Source organism: Enoplosus armatus, chromosome 6, assembly GCF_043641665.1.
Source record: "Enoplosus armatus isolate fEnoArm2 chromosome 6, fEnoArm2.hap1, whole genome shotgun sequence".
In the NCBI taxonomy this organism is placed as follows: Eukaryota; Metazoa; Chordata; class Actinopteri; order Centrarchiformes; family Enoplosidae; genus Enoplosus; species Enoplosus armatus.
In genome coordinates, this window is record NC_092185.1 from 18396505 (window position 1) to 18416854 (window position 20350).

At 42.8% G+C, this 20350-nt stretch overlaps 1 protein-coding gene across 1 annotated transcript in view; it reads right to left on the reverse strand.

Moving 5' to 3' along the window:
* Positions 1–288: 288 nt before the first annotated feature.
* Positions 289–20350, reverse strand: part of osbpl5 (oxysterol binding protein-like 5) — a 41924-nt gene continuing 21862 nt past the window's right edge. Inside the window, exons 3-23 of the mRNA XM_070906817.1 lie at positions 15618–15773; positions 15285–15358; positions 13772–13852; positions 13304–13405; positions 12811–13014; positions 12125–12209; positions 11835–11997; positions 7843–8056; positions 7385–7569; positions 7136–7217; positions 6248–6346; positions 5883–5979; positions 5506–5604; positions 4432–4529; positions 4179–4268; positions 3655–3791; positions 3061–3240; positions 2781–2910; positions 2417–2531; positions 2238–2340; positions 289–2086 (exon numbers count right to left, since the gene is read on the reverse strand). Of these exons, the coding sequence (XP_070762918.1) occupies positions 1951–2086; positions 2238–2340; positions 2417–2531; positions 2781–2910; positions 3061–3240; positions 3655–3791; positions 4179–4268; positions 4432–4529; positions 5506–5604; positions 5883–5979; positions 6248–6346; positions 7136–7217; positions 7385–7569; positions 7843–8056; positions 11835–11997; positions 12125–12209; positions 12811–13014; positions 13304–13405; positions 13772–13852; positions 15285–15358; positions 15618–15753 (2610 nt within the window). The 5' untranslated portion in view covers positions 15754–15773 and the 3' untranslated portion in view covers positions 289–1950. The remainder of the gene's footprint in view (positions 2087–2237; positions 2341–2416; positions 2532–2780; positions 2911–3060; positions 3241–3654; positions 3792–4178; positions 4269–4431; positions 4530–5505; positions 5605–5882; positions 5980–6247; positions 6347–7135; positions 7218–7384; positions 7570–7842; positions 8057–11834; positions 11998–12124; positions 12210–12810; positions 13015–13303; positions 13406–13771; positions 13853–15284; positions 15359–15617; positions 15774–20350) is intronic.

Sequence of the window (20350 nt, forward strand, 5' to 3'; positions counted from 1 at the left end):
AAGGATTGTCACCTGTAGTGGCCTTAATTTCGTGCAGTCTAACATTTTCTTTAATTTGTACCCAACGCCTGGAAGATTTTTCAGTTCGACTGCTGCAGTCTGGTTATGTAAATGGAAATCACTTAATCAGTCCCACTGTTTATCCACATCAACGTCTCCCTCTAGTGGAGGATATTTCACTACAGAGGAAACATATTTCTTCTGTAAAGAGAAGTATTTCTCATTGTTTTGAACACCAGCAGACACAACCTTCTAGCATAAGACATTAAAGAGAGCCAAGGGCAGTGGCAGGGTTAAAATGTTTTACTGTAGTGCTACAGTACGCAACAGGTATGAATGAAAACATTGGGCAACATCATGTTCTCTGTAGTTTCGTTCCATATGACAAAAATATCTGGCATGTAGAATCCCCACAACATGGCAGTAGAGTAGAAAACAGGGAAACAATGAAAATAAACAAATTAAGGTGTAAATAAAAGCATTCAAAGAGTCGACTTCCTTCTTGTGCTCTCCGAGTCTCTCCCCATGGGTAGATCAGTACTGGCAATGGAGACTGAAATTCAAGAGTTAAAAACCAGTAAAAACCAAGATCACAGACCTGGCTTTGTATAGCACAACCATAATGGCTTACTCGCACACATGTGCTCCCTCACACTGACACACACACACACATACATACATACATACATATACAAATATGACGAACCCATACAACCCTGGGAGAGCGATTGTCACCCCTGGTCTCCGTCCTCCAAGCTGAATTAGATTAGGAAAGTCAAGGTTAATCACCCAATAAATACATTCTGAAATCTCTTTTTGAAACACAGACCTCCAGACAAATATATACAAATTGATTAAAAGAAAAAAGAAAAATAACATTACTAAGTGTTTACATCTTTAAACCGTCACTTGAACATGGTGTGGACCAAGATGCACACACAAACCCCTTCTATTAGGCCAAAGTATTCAGTTTCCTTCGTGTTTTGCCACTCGTTCCCTCTGTCCCTTCCTCCACACGCTGCTTCTCTATGTAGCTGATTGTACACACTAGTGTCGTGGTCTAGACCAAAAGCAGTGCTATGCTATTATCCCTTCGGTTACAGCACTACAGGCACACAAATACAAAGACACTCTGTTTGGCTCTCTGCCCTGCCTCATTCCCATTATCCTTCCTTCCTATGTGTCACTACAAACACACACAGTGCTCCCTGTAAACAAGTACTCTTTGTCCTTTCGGATTATAAATACTGTTTTGGTAAAATCATCATCATTAAAAGATGAGACAGAGTGTATTTGAGCGTACGTCAATACAAAACACACGGAATTGCACTGTTGGAAGATATTCCTTCTTCGTTTGTATACGTCTTGTTTTTCTTCTTCTTTTTGGCTTCAGCGTTAAGGCCCAAAATCTGGCGTGGAAGGGGAGTAGGAGAAGTCCAAGCGGTGATCTGCCTGCGCCCATAGGGCCTACGGTACTGTAGGTACGAACAACACACATACAGGCACACAAACAGATAAACAGTATTGCAGGGCAATATAAAAAGACACTAAGGAATGGTGAAACATCCTCTCTGTCATTTCTTTTTGCAAAATCATTCTTCATCTTCATCATACATTTCATCTTTTTTTATTCAAAATCTTTTTAGCCATGCTCGTCTCTCGTCCCTCCTTTCCTGTCCAAAGTGCGTGGGTGCCGGTGCTGTTTCAGTCTGGCTACACTAGGGGGTGCCGTTACTCTCTGCAGATGACTGACAGGCGGTGGCTGTGGCTGTGGCTGTGTTTATTGCTATAATGTCCGTGCTCCTCCCCTCTTAGAGGAAAACAAAAAAGGGACAAAGTTGCCCTCCTAACACTGATCTGAGGTCTCATCTGCTGATTAGAGACTGTGCTTTGTGGAGGGATCTGATGCCAGATCAGTGCCAGAGGGAAACTCCTCCCCGAGGAGTGGGCTCAGGTGAAGACATAGTTGAGGAGGAGCTGTGAGAGGAGCAGAACGCAGAGGATGAGACAGTGGCGGCCTGTTAGCGATGCGCTGTCGTCTGTCACCCTCTGACGAGCCAGCTGACGACTCAGAGCCACCAGGTTCCTACAGGGGGGAGAAGGGTCAGGGCAACAAGTGTTCAGTGCTCAGCAGGAACCCAAACACTGTCAAATTATCACAATAAAACATATTTCTTAAGTTCTGAAACTGAAACTGATATCAACCAATTATGGATATTACTGTGTGTTATTTTCACCTCTGGATGTCCTGCTGTGTCTTCTGTATAGATGTGATGGAGGCCTCTATCATGGCGATGTCCTTCACCTCTTTATTGCACCGTGCACATTGGTTTGAGAACCCTGGGAACACGACAAGGAAAATAAGACTTCGGTAGCACAATTTAGGATTTTGTTTATTTCTCAGTGTGTGCCTCACCTTCATTGTCCGAGGACTCGTGTGTGGGTTCTGGCGTGGTGCTGCTGCTCTCTGTGTTCTGGCTGCAGCTTGACGGCTGGCTGCTGGCCTTCCTGCGCTTCCCGTTCACCTCAGCCTGGCAGGAGGGAGAGGAGTCTTACTGTAAGTTATTCAAACTTCACTGCAGACAGACAGCTGAATAAAGCTATCTGGGCATCATTGCAGCGAGTGAGAAAGGAAGGGGCTGATCATACTTGTTAGTGATTGTGGAGCAGATGCAGTCTGGCTTGACAGGACCCAGTGCACCTTTCATTTTGATGAAATGTCAATGACACACCCATCAATAATAAATCAGTGTAGCTCTAGAGGTGTGTGATTGGCTGACCTTCTGTCGGCTGGCCCAGCTGTGGCTGTAGGAGAGTCCGTTGTGTCGCCTCTGGCTTTTCTCGTGCGTCTGAATCACTCCGTCTTTCTCAAACTGAACCAGAGAGCGCTCAGGGTCCCACGGTTGCATGCTGCCAAACAGGACAAGAAATTAAGCTGAGGGTGCAGTGTAATTCAAATCTGAACACCTTACTCTACAGGCTCAATCCTCGCTAAAATCTAAATTAAAAAGGCCAGTGTGTGCCGTCTGTTTTATTGGCTTGGTATGAGTGTGTTCATACTCCATGTGCCTGTAGGTCCACTCGGAGGTGACGGGGTCCTGATGGAAAAGTCGCGGGGTCCAGGGTTTGTCTCCTCTCTCCCTGGCCTCGCTCCGCTGAGCTTCCTCCAGCACAAACTTCTCCTGGGTGGCCCGCAGCTGGTCCCGATCCATGATGGCACTAGTCACATGCTGCCACAGTCTGGGGAGAGCATATTAAGATTACATCAACATGAGGCAGACGTATTGTACATGTAAGCATCACTGAAGTCAGCAGTAGTTTGTGATTGTTTGAAGTGAAAGAAGCTGTTTAACTGGACCGGTTATTGGCCGTCACAGCGGCCATTTTATCTCGTCGTCAATATGCCAGCTCCAGAGCCCTGGTGTTGTGCATGTTGGCTCACTGACATGACATACTGACACACCTAAACGGCTGCCATTATTCATGTTATTAATTACACCTCTATTTTACCTGCAAAATGTACGCTGAGGGAAAGATCTTTAATCTTGTTTTCATGTTTGTTTCCTCCAATTAACAAACTTTAAATTCAGGATAAACAAAGGCATACATAGGTGACATACAATTTAAGTTAGGAAATAAGCGTGTGTGGTTTACCTTTCAGACTCAAACTCTCCCTGCTGCTCTATTTGGACCACTTGTCTCTTGAGGCGGCTGCTGCGAATATCTGGACTCGGGTTCCACAACGTCTCCTGCTGGCCCGAGCGCTTCTCATGAATGAACACCTCGCTGTCCTGAACACAACAAAACGCAACAGAACGTTCAGAATCATGAATCAAAGCAATTCATCACACGGACCTCTCAATATTATAATAATAATACAAATGGAAGGATCTGGTACTCTACTTCACAGGGAGGTAACACTAGAAAAACTGGAAAATATTTATACCTTGTTGTTAACAATAACCACAATGTAAAATGACCATGTTCCTTTTCAAACCCTTCCAAACTTTCTTACTTTTTCAGACCCTTCAACCCACTGAGAGCCCTCTAAAACTCTAATTACCAATTCTGCCAAATTCAGAGAATTACTGGGTTGCAGCGAGGGATGCTAAAAGATGAACTTAAGAGGGAGTTTGAGGCGGTAGGCAGAGGGATAAAAGCTGGATAAAAGCTCTTACCCAGTGTCCATCAACGGTAGCCAGTAGCTCCTCCCCCACAGAAATCTTCCCGCTGATCTGATTCACAGAGCAGGAGCCTCCGAGGAAAGGCTGCAGTGAAAAGAGTCAAACACCTTCACTAAAACGGCTGTTATCTCAGAGTGTAAAGTATCAATTGCTGACTAGTCAAGCAACTATTATAATACCTAAGAGTAAAAAATAACTAGTCAAAGTACATTTACAAACATTACCGATGTAAACACAATTTTAATACCTTGAGTTTGAACTCCAGCTCTGTGAAGCACTTTGTTTTCTCACACTCAATGGTAACCTTCCCACCCAGTTCCAGTGTCATAGTGCCGTACAGGATACCTGCACAGATACAGTATTACAGAGTGTAGATGAGGACAACAACTAAATCCTGTTGGAAGTCAGAGATCATTCCCTGTGTTACTGTACAGTTAGGAATATAATTCATGATCCAGGCACTTGCAGTGAGTGCATTCCTTGAGTGGACTGGGAGACAAGATAAAGACAGTAATTTACAACATCCCCATGTACTCTCGGAGAATAAACAGAAACTAGACCTGACTTAGATTCCACCCATCATCCATCTCTAATTTTGGCCGTTTGCCATGCAAGAGTTCATGAGCAAGGGGCTATTTGATTTCCAGTAGCTCAGACAGCTGCATCCATGGCCGATGAGTTTGTATGTTAACCTCCTGTACCGTAGCAGCGGCACGTTAGCACAGCAGCAGTGCTCTGTCTGTGTCTACACAGGATGCGTTCAGGCACAGTATTGAGTGCAGGTCACCTGCGTTTTGGCAGCACTTAGAGCCCAACATCCTTTAACATCCTAAATTGTTAACAACTTCACAGGATTTACTGTATTTGATGAGTAGTGCCAGAGATCTTTTTAGATGCTCAAAGGTCCACAAAGAACCTAATTCACTCACAACATCCTATTTGTCCCCTATCTGTTGAGTGGCTTGGAAAACTAACAATTGTATTTGAATGCTCTACAGTACAGTACTTATACTTATCTTAACCATGTAATTAGCTGGTAAATGGATTCAATAGTATTTAAGGGGACAGTGAAGGGGACTGAACATAATTGGATTATTATTACCATAACAGCATTAAGAGGGACATCAACACCAAAATGGACCTTTAGACCAGAGAGTCTAAACAATGTATGGCAATAAAAACCTCTACACAATGAGTTTTTCCAAAGAGATGCCGTATTAAGTAGATTATGGGAACTTACTGCCAGTGTTAACATAGCATCAAGGACATGGACAGATTACCTAGTAGTGATGGTCACCAATATTTACTGTAGATCTATTACCTTTGCAGTGAGCGTACGGCATGGTGATGACATACTCCTCCCCCCTGCTCAGGAACAGCAGCCTGGCTTTGCCATCCAGAATAGCTGACAGAGAGTTACCTACAGCAGCAGAAGGACAGAGAAGCACTCGATTAAAGAACATAAGTATCAATTTTCCTTGTAGATCCCTCTTAAAAAGCTTATACTGACAGCCATTTGTAGTGCCTTGTGGCAAGGGTGGGAATTTACCTCGACGTGCAAGGACAAAGGGATCAAAATGGTGACCAAACCTGTAACCACATTGTTGTGTCCTTGCACATTGTTGTGTGTATATGTATGGGTCTATGCTGATCTTTCATCTGTGACAAACAGATCACATATCGTAGTATGCTGTGTACCATAGAACTTTGACTTTGCCAGGATGCTCCCACTGATAGAATAACCATCCTTCCTATTGCAGACATAAAAGGCAGAGATGGGCGGATGGTGGGACACCTGGTAGAGACAGAGAGAGAGAGAGAGAGAGAGAGAGAGAGAGAGAGAGAGAGAGAGAGAGAGAGAGAGAGAGAGAGAGAGAGAGAGAGAAGAGAGAGAGAGAGAGAGAGAGAGAGAGAGAGAGAGAGAGAGAGGGGTATTAATTTTACACTTGCTGCATTTCACAGGTGTGTGCTCTGTGTGTTTGCCAAATTATGCTAAATATTACACACAACGAATGAATCGTGTCCTGTGCATTTACATGTTCTAGCTATGAATCTGGTTTAACCTGTTCAGCGATGTAGAAAGTGCAGCTGTCGGTTTGAGGATGAAGCCAGCAGCAACGAAACGTTTCCCCCAGGATCGGGTTGTAAGGCTTCTTCAGACCCTGGAAAAAATACATGCAGAAGTGTTGGTATCAATGTAAGTTTGTCTCTCTCAAGTCAAATGTGGAAATAGTTTGATGCTTTTTTTCCATCACAGTCAACCAAGATTACAGTTTCTTAACACTTAACCAATACCCGGTGCTGGGGACAAATTACATTGCAGATGATGACTGGATCAAACTTGCCTCACCCATAAGATTGAAAAAGTTACAGATAAAAAGCATCACCATGGAACTCATTACCACTTGTCTGGACTCAATAACTCAGCAGGAAATAATGCACAGCACAGCAGGCAGACAGCCCTGTAAATGTCCTAATAACGATAGGTTACCAAGTTTCATCCATCTCCAGTGAGTCTCCAAGAGTCAGCCCAAAAAGTGTTGAGCCAGCCCAGTTTAATCTACAGGCGTTGAGTGTTTTGCTGCCACTAAGGAAATAAATTCCTAATGAGTGTCTTCTGCTGTCTTTACTGCAGGAATAGATCCAGAGTTGTTTGTCAAGTGGCCGAGAAATACAGTGTCACAGAACGTCGTTAGAAGATGGTGATCCCAAAAAGGACGATCTGAAAAATGCTAGCACTCTGAGAAAATCTTCCAAGAGCTTGACAGGAGTGTGTGAGTGTGAGACTGAAAAACTGAATGAAGGGAGCTGATATTCAGCTGACAGCTTTGGCAGTCACCAAACAGCTGAATCCTCTGGTTACTGCTAATCTTTGAGGTGGTAAAATGGAATCTGACAGACCACTAAGCTATAGTATATAGACATCTGGTATAGTAGTGAACAAATCTTACCTTGGGCTTCTTGTAGAAGCCAGATAAGTACCATCTCAGCACCTGCTTGATCCGCCCGTATGCACTCTCCTCCAGTGCAGCTCTGTGGCAGGAAACAGACACAATTATGACAAGAAAAGCAGATGGATAATAATTCCAGTCTTCATCTGACTTTGAAGGAAAATACTACAAGGTGCGCACTCTTATGGACACACACACACACACACACACACACACACACACACAGTATAGTGACTTTAAGTTACTGACTGTGAGAGCAAATCAGCATGGTAGTAGTAGTCAGACAGCTTGTCCAGGAAAGAGCGTGGCTCCAGGATGAAGGTGGGAAGCACCACCTTGGAGAGATCCATGCCCGGCCGCAGCTGCTTCAGTAGTCCCCAGATCAGACCCTTGTTCTCCTCTGATACAGTCTCCACCTGGGACGCCTCCCCAGCCTGAAGTAACACATACGTTCACGAGAGGGGTTAGAAAAGAGTCACACTGTTGGCTCTCCAGTCAGAGAGTTAGGTTGAGACAACTGGGACAAGCAAAAAGAGAAAGAGAAAACTTATTCACTGGTATTAGGCCAAAGCAAGTAAGCGAGGGCACTGAATTTAAGTATGGTGGATATGCCTGAGTCATAAGGCCGAGAACTGTTATGAGGGAACTGTAGCTCAAACAAAACATGGCAGAGCAGAGATACTGTATCTGTAAACACAGCACCTCACCTCAGCCATGTCCTCTGTGCTTTGCTCTACATAGGCAGTGGCCTGCGGCCCGGGGGACAGCTCCTCTGATTGGTCCATGTCGCTCTCCCCCGTCAGCCTTCCACCGTTCTCATTGGCCGTAGTGTCCCAGTCATCATGAGCCTCGCGCTCGGATTTATCTGAAAAGCCGTCATGCTCCATGTGGTGATTGCCCAACAGCACAGTGTCATTTAACCTAGTAGGAACAGAGGAGAAGTGAACACAAGGTTAGATTTTCAGCCATTTTTTTTGCTACTGCATGTCCAGTTGTTGATTAAGCTTAATCAAACTTATTTAGGAAATGTTATAAATTACAGATGAAGAATAATCACGGGATGTAATGAGGTGCTTCCTCTGCGCTGATCTTTGACTTATTGTTGTCTATCTTAATAGATTTTAACTGGTATCATAAGTCATTACCAGGGATAATCTAATTGAGTGTGGAAGCTTGTGGAGGTTTTAATGATCTCGATTAGACATTAAAAGATAAGTAATGTCACATGACATCTTACTTAATTTTAGCTCAGTGCTGCCAAAGCTTTTTTGATTGCCTCTCAAGTCAGGCAATCTACAAACAGCTCCAACATTCAAGTGTATTCAATCTGTGATGTTCTCTTGTATCCTCCTCACGTCTATGATGAATAAGCACAGTGCGTTAGGAGACTATCCACTAACCACTTAATCCTTATCCTCCCACCACCTATTCACCTGGTCTGAATGTGACTGGCAACAATCAGGGGGCACAAACAGGGTAATATATGCATATGCATGTACTTTACATACATACATACATACATACATACATGTATGCACACACACCCATGCTTTCATAGATGCATGCACATGTGCACACACATACAAAGTCGAAAGATAACTAATTCAAACTGCGGCCTATGCTGATTTATTATTTTCTTGATGTGGAATTTTCCAGTTCAGTCCAGTCAAACCCAGACCTCAGATCTGTCAGCACTTTAACAACCAGAACAAAGTAAAAAAAAACAACACAGTGAAGAAAGTCACGCATCAGCTTCTAAATGGCCTAAGAAAGGAGAAGTGAGAATGAGAGAAGGGAAGAGAGACGGGGGTGAAATCGATAGCTAAAAAGGACATCATGGTTCGAATCCTACAGCCATTTTACAAGTCAGACAGTGGATGTCTGTGTGCTCTGGCGGGTGCACACATCCAAAACCACACTCAAGCACAAGGGATACACAATTAGACAGACAAATTAATGCTTAATCATGGGTCTTAATCATGTGCACACTCAAAGGTTTTAAGTCCTTGTGGAGGACCACACTCTGGATCCTAACAAAAACAGAAAAACATCAGGACAGTGGAAGATAATTGTAGTGTGTCATACGCTTTCAAAACCACACTCAGTGCTGGTATTATGGCAACAGAAAACAAGGAAACAGCTTATTTGCCCGACAACAATGGAAGGGAGTTGAATTTTCAAAATGCCCTAGGGCATGACAGACCAGACTAATCTCATTCCTGCGCACTCTGTAAATCACTAAGCACACAGTAACGTTATTTATTAATCTAAACACGCCCTGGAACAGAGGCGACCTACCTTACCTCAAAGACATGGACCGTACAGACAAACTCTTCCTCAGGAATCAAAACACCACCGATGATGTTACCAGCAAATCCAAACACAGGCGCAGTCTGTCCTTATCTCTTCTCCTCTCATGTGTGCACGTACATGTTTTTCATCTAGTGACTAAAAGGTGCCATTCTGTTTCCTCGACTCCGGCACGCCCGCTTCCTGAATGTGTGTGTGCATATTTCTGTCTGTGTACCAGTGTGTGTGTGTGTGTGTGCGGGCTTGCAATGGCTGTGTGGCTGCTGTCTCTTTCTGGGTGGTGTATGGTTAACATTCTATTCCATCTTCCTGCTCCTCTGTCAGTCATATGATTGTATGGGCTGCTGTGATTGGCTGGGAGAGGAGCAGGAGAGGAGGGAGAGCTGGGACGGATGGCCAGAGGGAGGGTTCAGCCATGGAGGGAGGTAAGGGGAGGAGGGGATTGGGGAGGAAAGGGATCTTTAATGTAGGATGTAAACAGTACAAGAACAGCACTGAAATAGGAAAATACCTAAAATATACATATAAAGAATAATAATACAAGTGTAGATGCAAAACAGGGTAGGGTTAGATTTATATATAAAGTTTTTAATAGAAACTACATACACGCCCTGGGTAACATGCTGGACAGGTTTTGTATAAAAATTTGGTGTGGCTAATGTTATTTGTTGTATAATATTTATGGTTTTATAGCTTTCTTGTTATCTAACTACTCACACATACTTCATACTTTTATTTCTAAATTTATGCTGCTTTCCAATCTTGAATGGAAGCACCAGTACTGTAAAATTTCCCCCCGGGGATCAATAAAGTATTTCTGATTCTGATTCTGACATCCCTATTCCCTGTCAACATAGTCACTCTTTAGGCTACTATTTCACAATCTATATCTCAATTTAAAACTGTATTTTTAAAGACAATATAAATGTCGCCACAATATAAGACTGAGACTTTAAAATCCTTAGCAGTTTCATTGACAGCATAAATTGCTATTTGGAAGACATTTCCACACTTAATAATCTAACACATGACACGTGGTTAAAAACCTGCTTTACTGGGCACTGGACAGTTTCACAAGGTGCTACTATATATATACACTCAACAAAGCAAAGGTGACTACCGGAAGTTTACTGGCTCCAATGTTAAAATAAAATAAAAAAAGAGCATTATATGAGAGGCTCAAACTAGGGCAACATCACACTATACCCACACAGTTCCAGCACAGGACAAACACGTCATAGAGCTGCAGTGTAATTATATGCCACATTTCATCAATGTAAAATGACACACAGCAAAACCACAGCAAATTTCTCTTTATGTCTCCCTTGCTCTCTATGCGTCACACACATACAGTACGTACATACATGCAGGTAGACCTATATATACATTCAGCGCACTCAGCTTCACTAATAAAGCAAAAAACAGTGACAGACTAATTTTAGCATAAGCATACAAAATTTAGATTCCATTTTCAGACAATGGATTTTCTAGGGTAAATTAGCAACAACAGGCAATAGAGTGGCTACAGTAGCTACCTCCTGCAAGACTACAAGATCAGACGCAGTCACAGCTGAAATCTGCTCTTTGTTTGAGAATGCAGCTAAGTGCTGTTGAAAAGTTATTTTGATGCGTTTCTATTTTAAAGTGAGGACTCTGTTGTGTTGACTCGCCAATTTTGCCTCAAGATTGAAAAGGTTTCTATGTAACTTTCTATTCTACACTAAAGGCGATGAATACTGCATTACTTTTAGGACAACATGGTTTTCAACAGGGGTCACAAGATTAAATGAATGGCATAAAATTATGTTTGAACACTCTTTACTGGTCTTATTGTTCATATCCACAAGTATGTATGACAACATCGAAGATGCACACCTGCATCTGACTATGGTTTCATGTTACAGTCTCGGGAAAACCAGACATGGAATAATGTACACAAGTATGAGCGTGTAGCTCGAGTAATTTCTATATGTGACTGGCACTGCATGACCTCCAGTCACATGTGTGTGTAAAAACAAAGAAATCTGAATTTTACTAGAATGGTGTATACATAAGTAACACAGCTAACCTTGTCTGTTACATTAGGGGCCAATATTTAGCATTAAGGAAGGAATACCTCTGGGAGTCTATGTTTCTTTAGCTGATATTCTGAGTTGATGACCTACCATCTGGGAATTCCTGACTACTGCATACATAAGACAGCATAAATGTGTTTGGTAGAAATGCCAACAGTCCTGTGTGTGAGTTGGCAAGCACAACAACTTGGAGTGTGATAACAGGAAGCATAGATCATCCAATAACAACAACTAATAAAGCTGAATTATATCTCAGAGGCTCTCAGTGTATGCAGCTATATGAGTGTATTATTATTAGTAGTAGTACTACTTACTGTAGCAGCTCTGCATCACTGAGTGCGGTAGACTGCAGCAGGTGGAGTATATGGGAGGACTCTGAGGACATGCTGATATCTGCCTCCCTCCCAGCTTTGGCTGTCAGCTTGTAGAGACTGGAGCAGCTGAGAGCCAGCTCCAAGGCATCCATCCAGCACCGGCCTGGAGAGACAGACACATTTTTGAGATGGGGATGAGTGCCTTCAGTACATTTTGCTCATAAAAACTAATTCATTGAAACCTCAAGAATGTACACTTCCAACCAAAAACAATCACACATAAGCCTCACCGTCAGACTCAGATGTTGCTCTGAAGATCAGGTAGTTGCTGGGTAGAGGCTGCGTGATGGAGCCAACATTCTCTCCTTTGGGACCCTGAGCATATGGATGAAACAGTGAGTCACGCTTCACACCATTTTAGTCATGTTGTACCAACAGACACAAGGGATATATGCATAATGGAGCCCTGAACAGGATAATTATCACTTAAAAAAGAAAACTATTGGTGAATAAATATGAAAGAAAACTGAAATGTAATTGCAGATTAAATTGCTGTAGTGCAAGTAAACCCTGCAGTTTCATGCAGTGTTGCTAAACCAAATTTTAATTAAAAACTTTAATTAAAAAACTTTTTTTTTTACAGCTTCAATGCTGGTTAGACCATTTCATTTTTGGCTTTTTTCAATTGTTCCCAATGACAAGAGAGCATATGCGGTAGCATGCAGTCAACTAGAGTAAAAGCGCTGCACCCAGAGTCTTTATTTCAGAGAGCTCAGACTTTTTTATACAGCCACTCCAAGTGCTTCTCGTTGAAAAAAACCCTCTTGTTTTGTCTAATATAGAATTACCTTAGTATACTGGGTAAATAGTTTTATTTAGATCTTAAGTCAGTCTCACTACGATCACTGAAGTTTTCTAGATCATCTGTTATTACTGGGTTTGTAAGAATGCCAGTGAGCCTACAAACTTGTCTGACCTTGACAGCCCAGATGGATTTGTCCAGTGGGTGGTAGAGCTTGAAGCAGAAGCCGTCCTTCTTGGAGGGTCTCTCAATCAGCTTGCATGCACTGAGCAGGATGGTGCCCACCCAGTGGTCTGTTTTGGGGGTCTTATAGATCAAAAGAACTCCAGGCTTCAGGACACACCACAGCTTGGTCCAACTCTTTAAAGAGCCACGGATCTACAGAAGGTCAAGGGATGAGATGGGAGGGAATTTTCGTATGAGGGATTGACATGCAAGGTGCAAAAAGGGCTCACTTTGTTTAGTAAACTGAACATAAACATGAATACATTCTGAGCTGTAGAATTGTTTCATTGTTGCACAATTATTTGTTAATTATTAACAGCGAATGATAATTAGCAAAAGGTGTAAATGACAGATGAGACAAAGTCTGAATAGCTTGCGGTCAGTGTGACTGCAGAGATGTCATTACTCTAGGTGTCAAAGTAGCAGCGCAACATCCCCACACCTTTAGCCAGTTGGACATGATGACAACACTGGGATCCTTTAGTGCGCTAAACATTTCTTTAGCTGCCCGTTTCTTCTCTTGCCTGTAATTCTGCTTTTGGACCTGTGAAACAGAAAAAAAAACACATATGAATGAGTCATCAGTCTTACTGGTCAGAGGACCTATCTGAGAGAACCAACACTAGGTGGAAGCAGAAGCAAACACATGCCAGCAATCATGCTGTCACACCGATGTCTTTAGTTATCATTAGCACGATTCATTGTTGATCATTACAAAAGGGTACACATTTAACATATAATTAGAAGTCATTTCAAAAGATTCCCAAATGGCTAGTGTACTTTTAACCCACTGAGCTTAGACTGACAGACATACTGAAGAGCTAAATTATATGCACTTCATGACAAATCCAAATGCACAATAATGCTCAACATTTTGCATGACTGTCTGATGCAAGGAAGTGATGTGCACCTTGAGAGACTCCTTCCGGGCCAGCTTCTCTGTGGGGGAGGGGCAGTCCTTCTCAACACCATTAAACATTCTGGACTCAGACTAGAGGCAGGAGGGAGGGAGTAGAGGAGACAGTCAGTGATCACAAAGACAGACATTATTAACTATTACAACTTCTGTAGAGACTTTAGTTTATGAAAATGAACGATGTAAAATATTGACTCGTAAAAGTAAATTTGTCAAAATGTAGAAAAATAGTTCTGTCTCTTATTAAATGTGGATTAAATTATGCATGATTAACAATCACAACAACATTTTAAACAAACTTTTTGGATCATATTTTAGAAGATAACTGCGCAGCCCTATTAAACAAACAATAGCTCTTGTGATATACTGCCAGAAGAGTTCACTATCTTGTCTTGCTTGCATTATGAACAGCACATTGAATAATTGTTCCCTTTGCCACGTGGCATGTTTGATCTGCCACAAGTTTGTATGAAGCAGGTGGGTGGCCCTTTCAATCAGCAAGGCAACTTAGTTGCTTCTGGTGTTGTGACCACAAACCCACTGACTTCCTTGGTTAGACAGCAAAGGGCATGGACTGTTTGATGTTCTCCTCTGATCAGTAAGTAGAGATTAGAATCTCAGTGGTAAATGATGCTGTGATATGCAATTACATAACCACTTGTTCCGTATGCGCTAAACCAATATGACTCACAATATTATTTGGTGAGCCCACACAGCCGCTTAGTCTCATCTATTTGTGTTAAAAGAAGCCATTCTTAAAGCACACTACACTATTACAAGCCCGTATAAATGACAACATGCAAGGGGAAGGCTGTGCTCAGTCTCCTATTGTCCCATAAGGGCTTTCAGGATGGAAGAAAGGGCAAAAGGCCAGGGATGCAGCTGCGCCAGTGAATTATTCCACATATAAATAGACTATATTGCGAGACGAGGCGAAGCGAAGCGACAAGAGGAGAGGAGACAAGACAAGATGAGTTTACCCGGTTGCCATAGGAAACATTTACTGACCACTCCTAATTAGTATCACTATAGAATGGAGACAGGTTGTTAGGACTAATACAACATGAGCAGGAGAGGCAACACAAGGACCATAAAGCTCTGGCTTAACAAATAAATGGCTTGTGCTAAAGACACAGTTCCCACCATGGCCCTGACATAGAAAATCCCACAGCTTTTTTTATCAATTCCTGGTTTGTTTGTGCTGTTTTACTGAGAAAGTAAAATATCTGTTTTCCATTTCAACTGCGTTGAATGTTTGAAACAAGGTGGAAATCGCAATCTTGTATATTTCATGACGCATTTGTAAAATGCACTGATATTACTTGACTTCCTCTAAGGCCTCAACAATTGTAGGTTTGTCTACTTCAAATCTTGTGAATGTTTCAGGTTGCTAATACTGCAAGCAATCAGAGCAAAAGAAATGGCATACAAAAGGCGAGGGGCTCACCTAATGAGTCAGTTAGAGTGAGCTGTTGAGGAGCTGCCCAATCAGGAACTGTGTTCTTACCTTGCTGCCTGGTGATTGGGCAGGACTAAGTTCATTACTCAGCATGGAGAGACCGTTCCTGTCTGTCTCACTGCCTGGTGGGATCCCACAACACACAGTCACATACAAATGAACTCATTGAATAAACCTGCTGACAGACAATTAAAGCATGGCAGCCCCAAAAGCAGCTAATAAGCAGCAGCTGAGGTTTGTTGATTTGTATGGAGTAAGTACAGTACAGCACAGTACGCCATTATTTCACAGACGCTGCAATCCACTAGCACACATCACTGAAATATCAGATTTTGTCATATTCACATTTCATTTGTCAGCTTCGACCTCTTGGTTTTTTACCTGGGCTGAGGTTGTAGAGGTCGTTGTCTCCTCCATAAGACAGGTTGCGGGTCAGGGTGCGGGGGTCTATTTTGGGTGGGGAGGTGGCATTGGGGCACAGAGAAAACCTCCGATGGAACAAATTCTCCTCCTTCATCTTGACAACCTGCTCGTCCTCTGCAGGGGGAGAGGGAGGAAGGAAGGAAGGAGGGAAGATTTGAAAGGAAGGAAGAAACAGAGAAATTTTGATTAGAATAAAATGTTACTTGATTTTTGCATGTATGCATTTATTCATCTAATATTAGGATTGACAAACAGTTCAAGTGATTAATCCTGTCTTCTTTTGAATATGATCTTACTTGTTGTCTCTCCCTGCGTCACTGACTCTGAGCTCTTAAACTCCATCCTCACTCCGTCTCCTTGTGTATATCTATCAGTCTGTCTGGACCCCCCCCCCCAACCCTTTCTCTCCTCTCTGACACTAACAAAGACCTACTGTACCAGGACATGTCAGCACTGTGCATGGCAGTGACAAGCAGTTCAGACTGCACATTGTCAGTGTATATGACAGATAGCGTCTCCAACCAAGTTCAGTCACTCTGTCCACAGAGACCCACTGTCAAAGAAGACCCCCACCACCATTACCACTACTCCTGCCTGCCTGAATCAACAGCTTCAGTCTACACCCCAAAAAATTATGCTACTTCAGTCACTCCCTTAATATCCACAAGAATCTACTAATGAGATGCATCTCAGCACACAAAAGGGGGCAGATGCAGCTACTGCGGATGTGCGCAGGATCAAGCTGTGGCTCTGCAGCTTCATGCTGTCATTGTGCTGTTGTTCATTGAGTGAGTAAATGAGTGAAGAAAGTACAGAGACAGAACTGTGTCAAGACTTTAAGTCTCCCGTGAATCTGTGGGCTGTTAATGACAGACATGTTTTTCTTCTTTGATACCAGGAGACACAATGACGTAAGCGCGTAGCCTCACATTGCCTGTTTTCTCCTCTCTTTAATGCCTTGTTTTCTCCTCTACTGAGCTCTGTAACTATTGACAGGTTGCAAACTATTCATAGCATGTTATTAACAACTGCTGAGGGTCACGGCTGTTTCCAGGCAGATCATTACGCTCGTTCAAACGGGTGGCGAGCTGATCATAGCAAATCGGAGCTGACGGTAAAACACTAAGGTTAATGGAGCGTAGCTGTTACCACCTGGGTCTGTCTGGACGGCCACACTGTGCTCGGCTCAGATCAATATAATCCCATTCATTTTCTCTCAGTGCACAAACACATACAGCAGACAAGACCCTCTGACTCCCAGCCTACAGAGCAGTCTCGCCTACAAGTTCTCAATTACGACATCCAAGAACAGCATGTTACATAAAATTCATTCATAGAACATTTTCACAGACTGATTCATCTTCTGACTCTCCCACATTATTCTACTGTGATTACACTGGTACAGTATGTCAAAGTGTACATACTGGTAAGTGACAGAGGGAAAATCTGTGGGTTGACAATGGCTTAAATTGGATATTGGAAACCACATGTAGTGCTGGAGGTGTCTTGGTGTTCTCTCCCCAAGTACAAATACAAAGTATGTACATATTAGAAATACACAAGCCCACTCACATCCGTATACTCGTCACACCACTCCCTGTTTCCCTCCGTTTTCTACCCTGCCTCTGTGACTCACTCTCTCAACCTCCTGACTCCCTTCTCATTTCTGATCTTGCAATCTTTTCTGCACATTTCCCTCTCCTGCCCTCTGCTCCTTTGTCCTTTCAAAAGAGGCAGCTATGAACGACCAAGATATGAGAGTGAATAGGTAGATGGATTCTTCCAGAAAAGGAGCCTTATTTGTCCTTGTGGGGCAGGTCTATAAATAGCAATCTATTGCTGCAGTGCATGAGTAGTACAGTAGTGAACCCTCAGTGCGGTGCAGGGTGCATGGAAAAAAGCATGAAGCTTTAGCATGACACAACAGTAAACACAATGGGCTGCCAAACTGTACTGGGACAGTCACACACACACACACACACACACACACACACACACACACACACACACACACACAAAGGTAATACCACTTACAGTATCGGCCCTAAGGCCGGTCAAGATGTGGGCAGACATGCAAACTGACAGGATAAACCAATCACAGCTGGTTTTCACAGCTGCAGGGCGGGATTTGTTTGGTGTGTGTGTGTGAGCATATTACGCAGTCTAGACTGAGCATGGATGTGGAATCCATGCATGCTTAATGTGTTTGTGGGTGTCCGTCAGTTGAGCATATATGGAGGCCATTCCAATAGTGTTTGTGTTTGTGAGTGGTGTTTGTTGAATGACGCAAGTGTAAAAAAATGGGTGTGTGGATGTGCATATGTGACCGTGAGTGTGCCTGCCTTGTTGCTGCAGAGTGAAGGGAGGATTACACATGCACATGATGTAGTGCCAAAGGAGAGAGAAAATGCTCCTCTCCAACTAGCCAATCCAGGCAGCAGTGGCGAAGCAGGCCGCATTTAGGGTGCATTACTCACAGACACACACACACCAGCAGTGGTGCTGTGAGTTACAGTCTTACTACATCAGAGGTAGGCTATGTAATTTGGCATAACCAATATTAATGGCTTTATTGCAACCCTGATATGCATTAACACTGTCAAAGATTCAGACAAAAGAGCATTTAAAATAGGTGAGAGGAGAGAGCTGTCCAGCAGTCGGTGGTTAAGCTAACTTAGCTTGTCTGCCCCGGCTAGCTTGACTTTTAGCTCATCCTTCTTTTTCAATGCGTTTAGTCACAGTAGCTCTCAATGGCATAATGTACTTGGGCTTGAGGTACCAAACTAGCTCTTTGAATCCCTTGCCATTTACCACACTGATTGGTAGCATATCGGTGTCGATCGTCCGGCACACCAACTGGGTGATGGCTTCGGACCGGCGTGCATCACACTTTCTCCCCCCGGCTAGAGTACTTGTTCTTAATGTGGTACTAAACTGAAGAGTAGCATACCACAATTTACATTTGACTTTGTTGCCTTTCTGGAGGAAATGGTACCACACCAAGCTTCATTTAGCTATCTAGAGAAGCCATTAGCGGAGTGTATACGCAAATTCACCCATAGACCGACATGCATAACCGGTCAAAAATAACATCACTAATCTAAAAATAAATGAAAACACAATGAGGTGTCATGTCCAAATATATATCAAAACATTTGGCTACTGTATTATCTGAGGTTAAGCAGTTCAGTGTTGGCCTTGACAGAAGTAAGAGAAGATGCAGTGTGTGCAATGGAGAAGGTGCCACGGTGAGGGGAAACATAACAGCACATCAGCAGCAAAAGGACATTCACATATTTCAGTGAGACCAATATCAGCGTGGCCGCCATAAATACAGATAAGTAGGAAATTAGTAGAAACACTGAAAAAGAAGGACCTCTCAGTGAGTGAAAATATAAGGTTTGTCAGGTCACATTGGTTTATATATTGAAAAAGGAGAAATTCAAGCACCATTTTGCTCGCTCTGAGCAGTCAGTCTACCCTTTGACTGACTTATTAATACTGAAACACAACATGCAATTGCGCTGAACCTCAACTCTTATGAATCACTGTACTCAGTACCTAAAGTTTGCCAGGCTAGGCTAACATTAACTTAATCTACCACAGTAATGCTACACAGGTGCTAGGCTAATATTTACCCTGTGATAGGAACATCTTGTGGAAAACATAACAGTGAGGTAGCAGCAACAGGCCAGTCAATAACGCACATTCCTGTGTCATACATTAACCTTGAACTATGAGAAGAAGGACAGAGAAAACAACAACAAAAGCATCTGACCCACAGTTACCTTGTCGCGGTGAAAGTACTCGTCTTGCTGTCACATGGGACACGCTCGTTTTTAGTACTCATTACACCAACTGGGAGGAGGAGGGAGAGAAAGCAGAGGGAGGTGTCTGGAAGGGAACATGTTGACATGTTCTAACCTGTATATTTTTAATATGCTTGACTGATCTAACTAGCATTAATCTCAGTCTCTCTCAGGGACACACAAGGCTGGGCTGCAGATGTAGTGGCTGATAGTAACCTTGGGTGTACAGGGAAAAAAAAGTCAAAGTTTGCATTATGTTCCACAGATCCAGGTTTAGTAGAGAGGCCATTTCTAGCAAACAATTTCACATTATCCCAACCCACAACCTAAACTCTACTCAAAAACACTTTGAGAATCGGGCTGGGTGACAGTTTACTCAATTGAATGAGTACACATAGACACATACACAGCACATTAGAGCAGCAAGGAGCATGGTAGCATGTTGGGTGTTGGCAATAGCACTAAAACCATTTCTACACTAACACAGCTACATTTGAAAATGCATCTTTTCCTGTCCATTTTGGGCTTTCATCCACACTATGTCATAGTTTTCACAGCCCAAAACTGTGCTTTTCAAAAACAATCCCAGAGGATAAATCCAGAAGCACCAGGCTCATGCTCCAGTGTGTGGAAAAGGAAAATGTTTTTTTTTCCCCAAAAAACCATGACATATGCCTTTACAGTTGGGCAGTTGGACAGTTGGGTAGTCTGGTCCGGTAAAGTTGAGACGCAAACTTTGAGTTGTCTTCAACTCGCTCTTGTCATTGCTAATTTTCAATGCAAATATAGCCAATCACACAATGCACACTTTGTCATTGCCTTAATAATGTTCAAATGATCTCACAAACATAAATTTAGATCGGCAGTCTCAATGCAGCATTG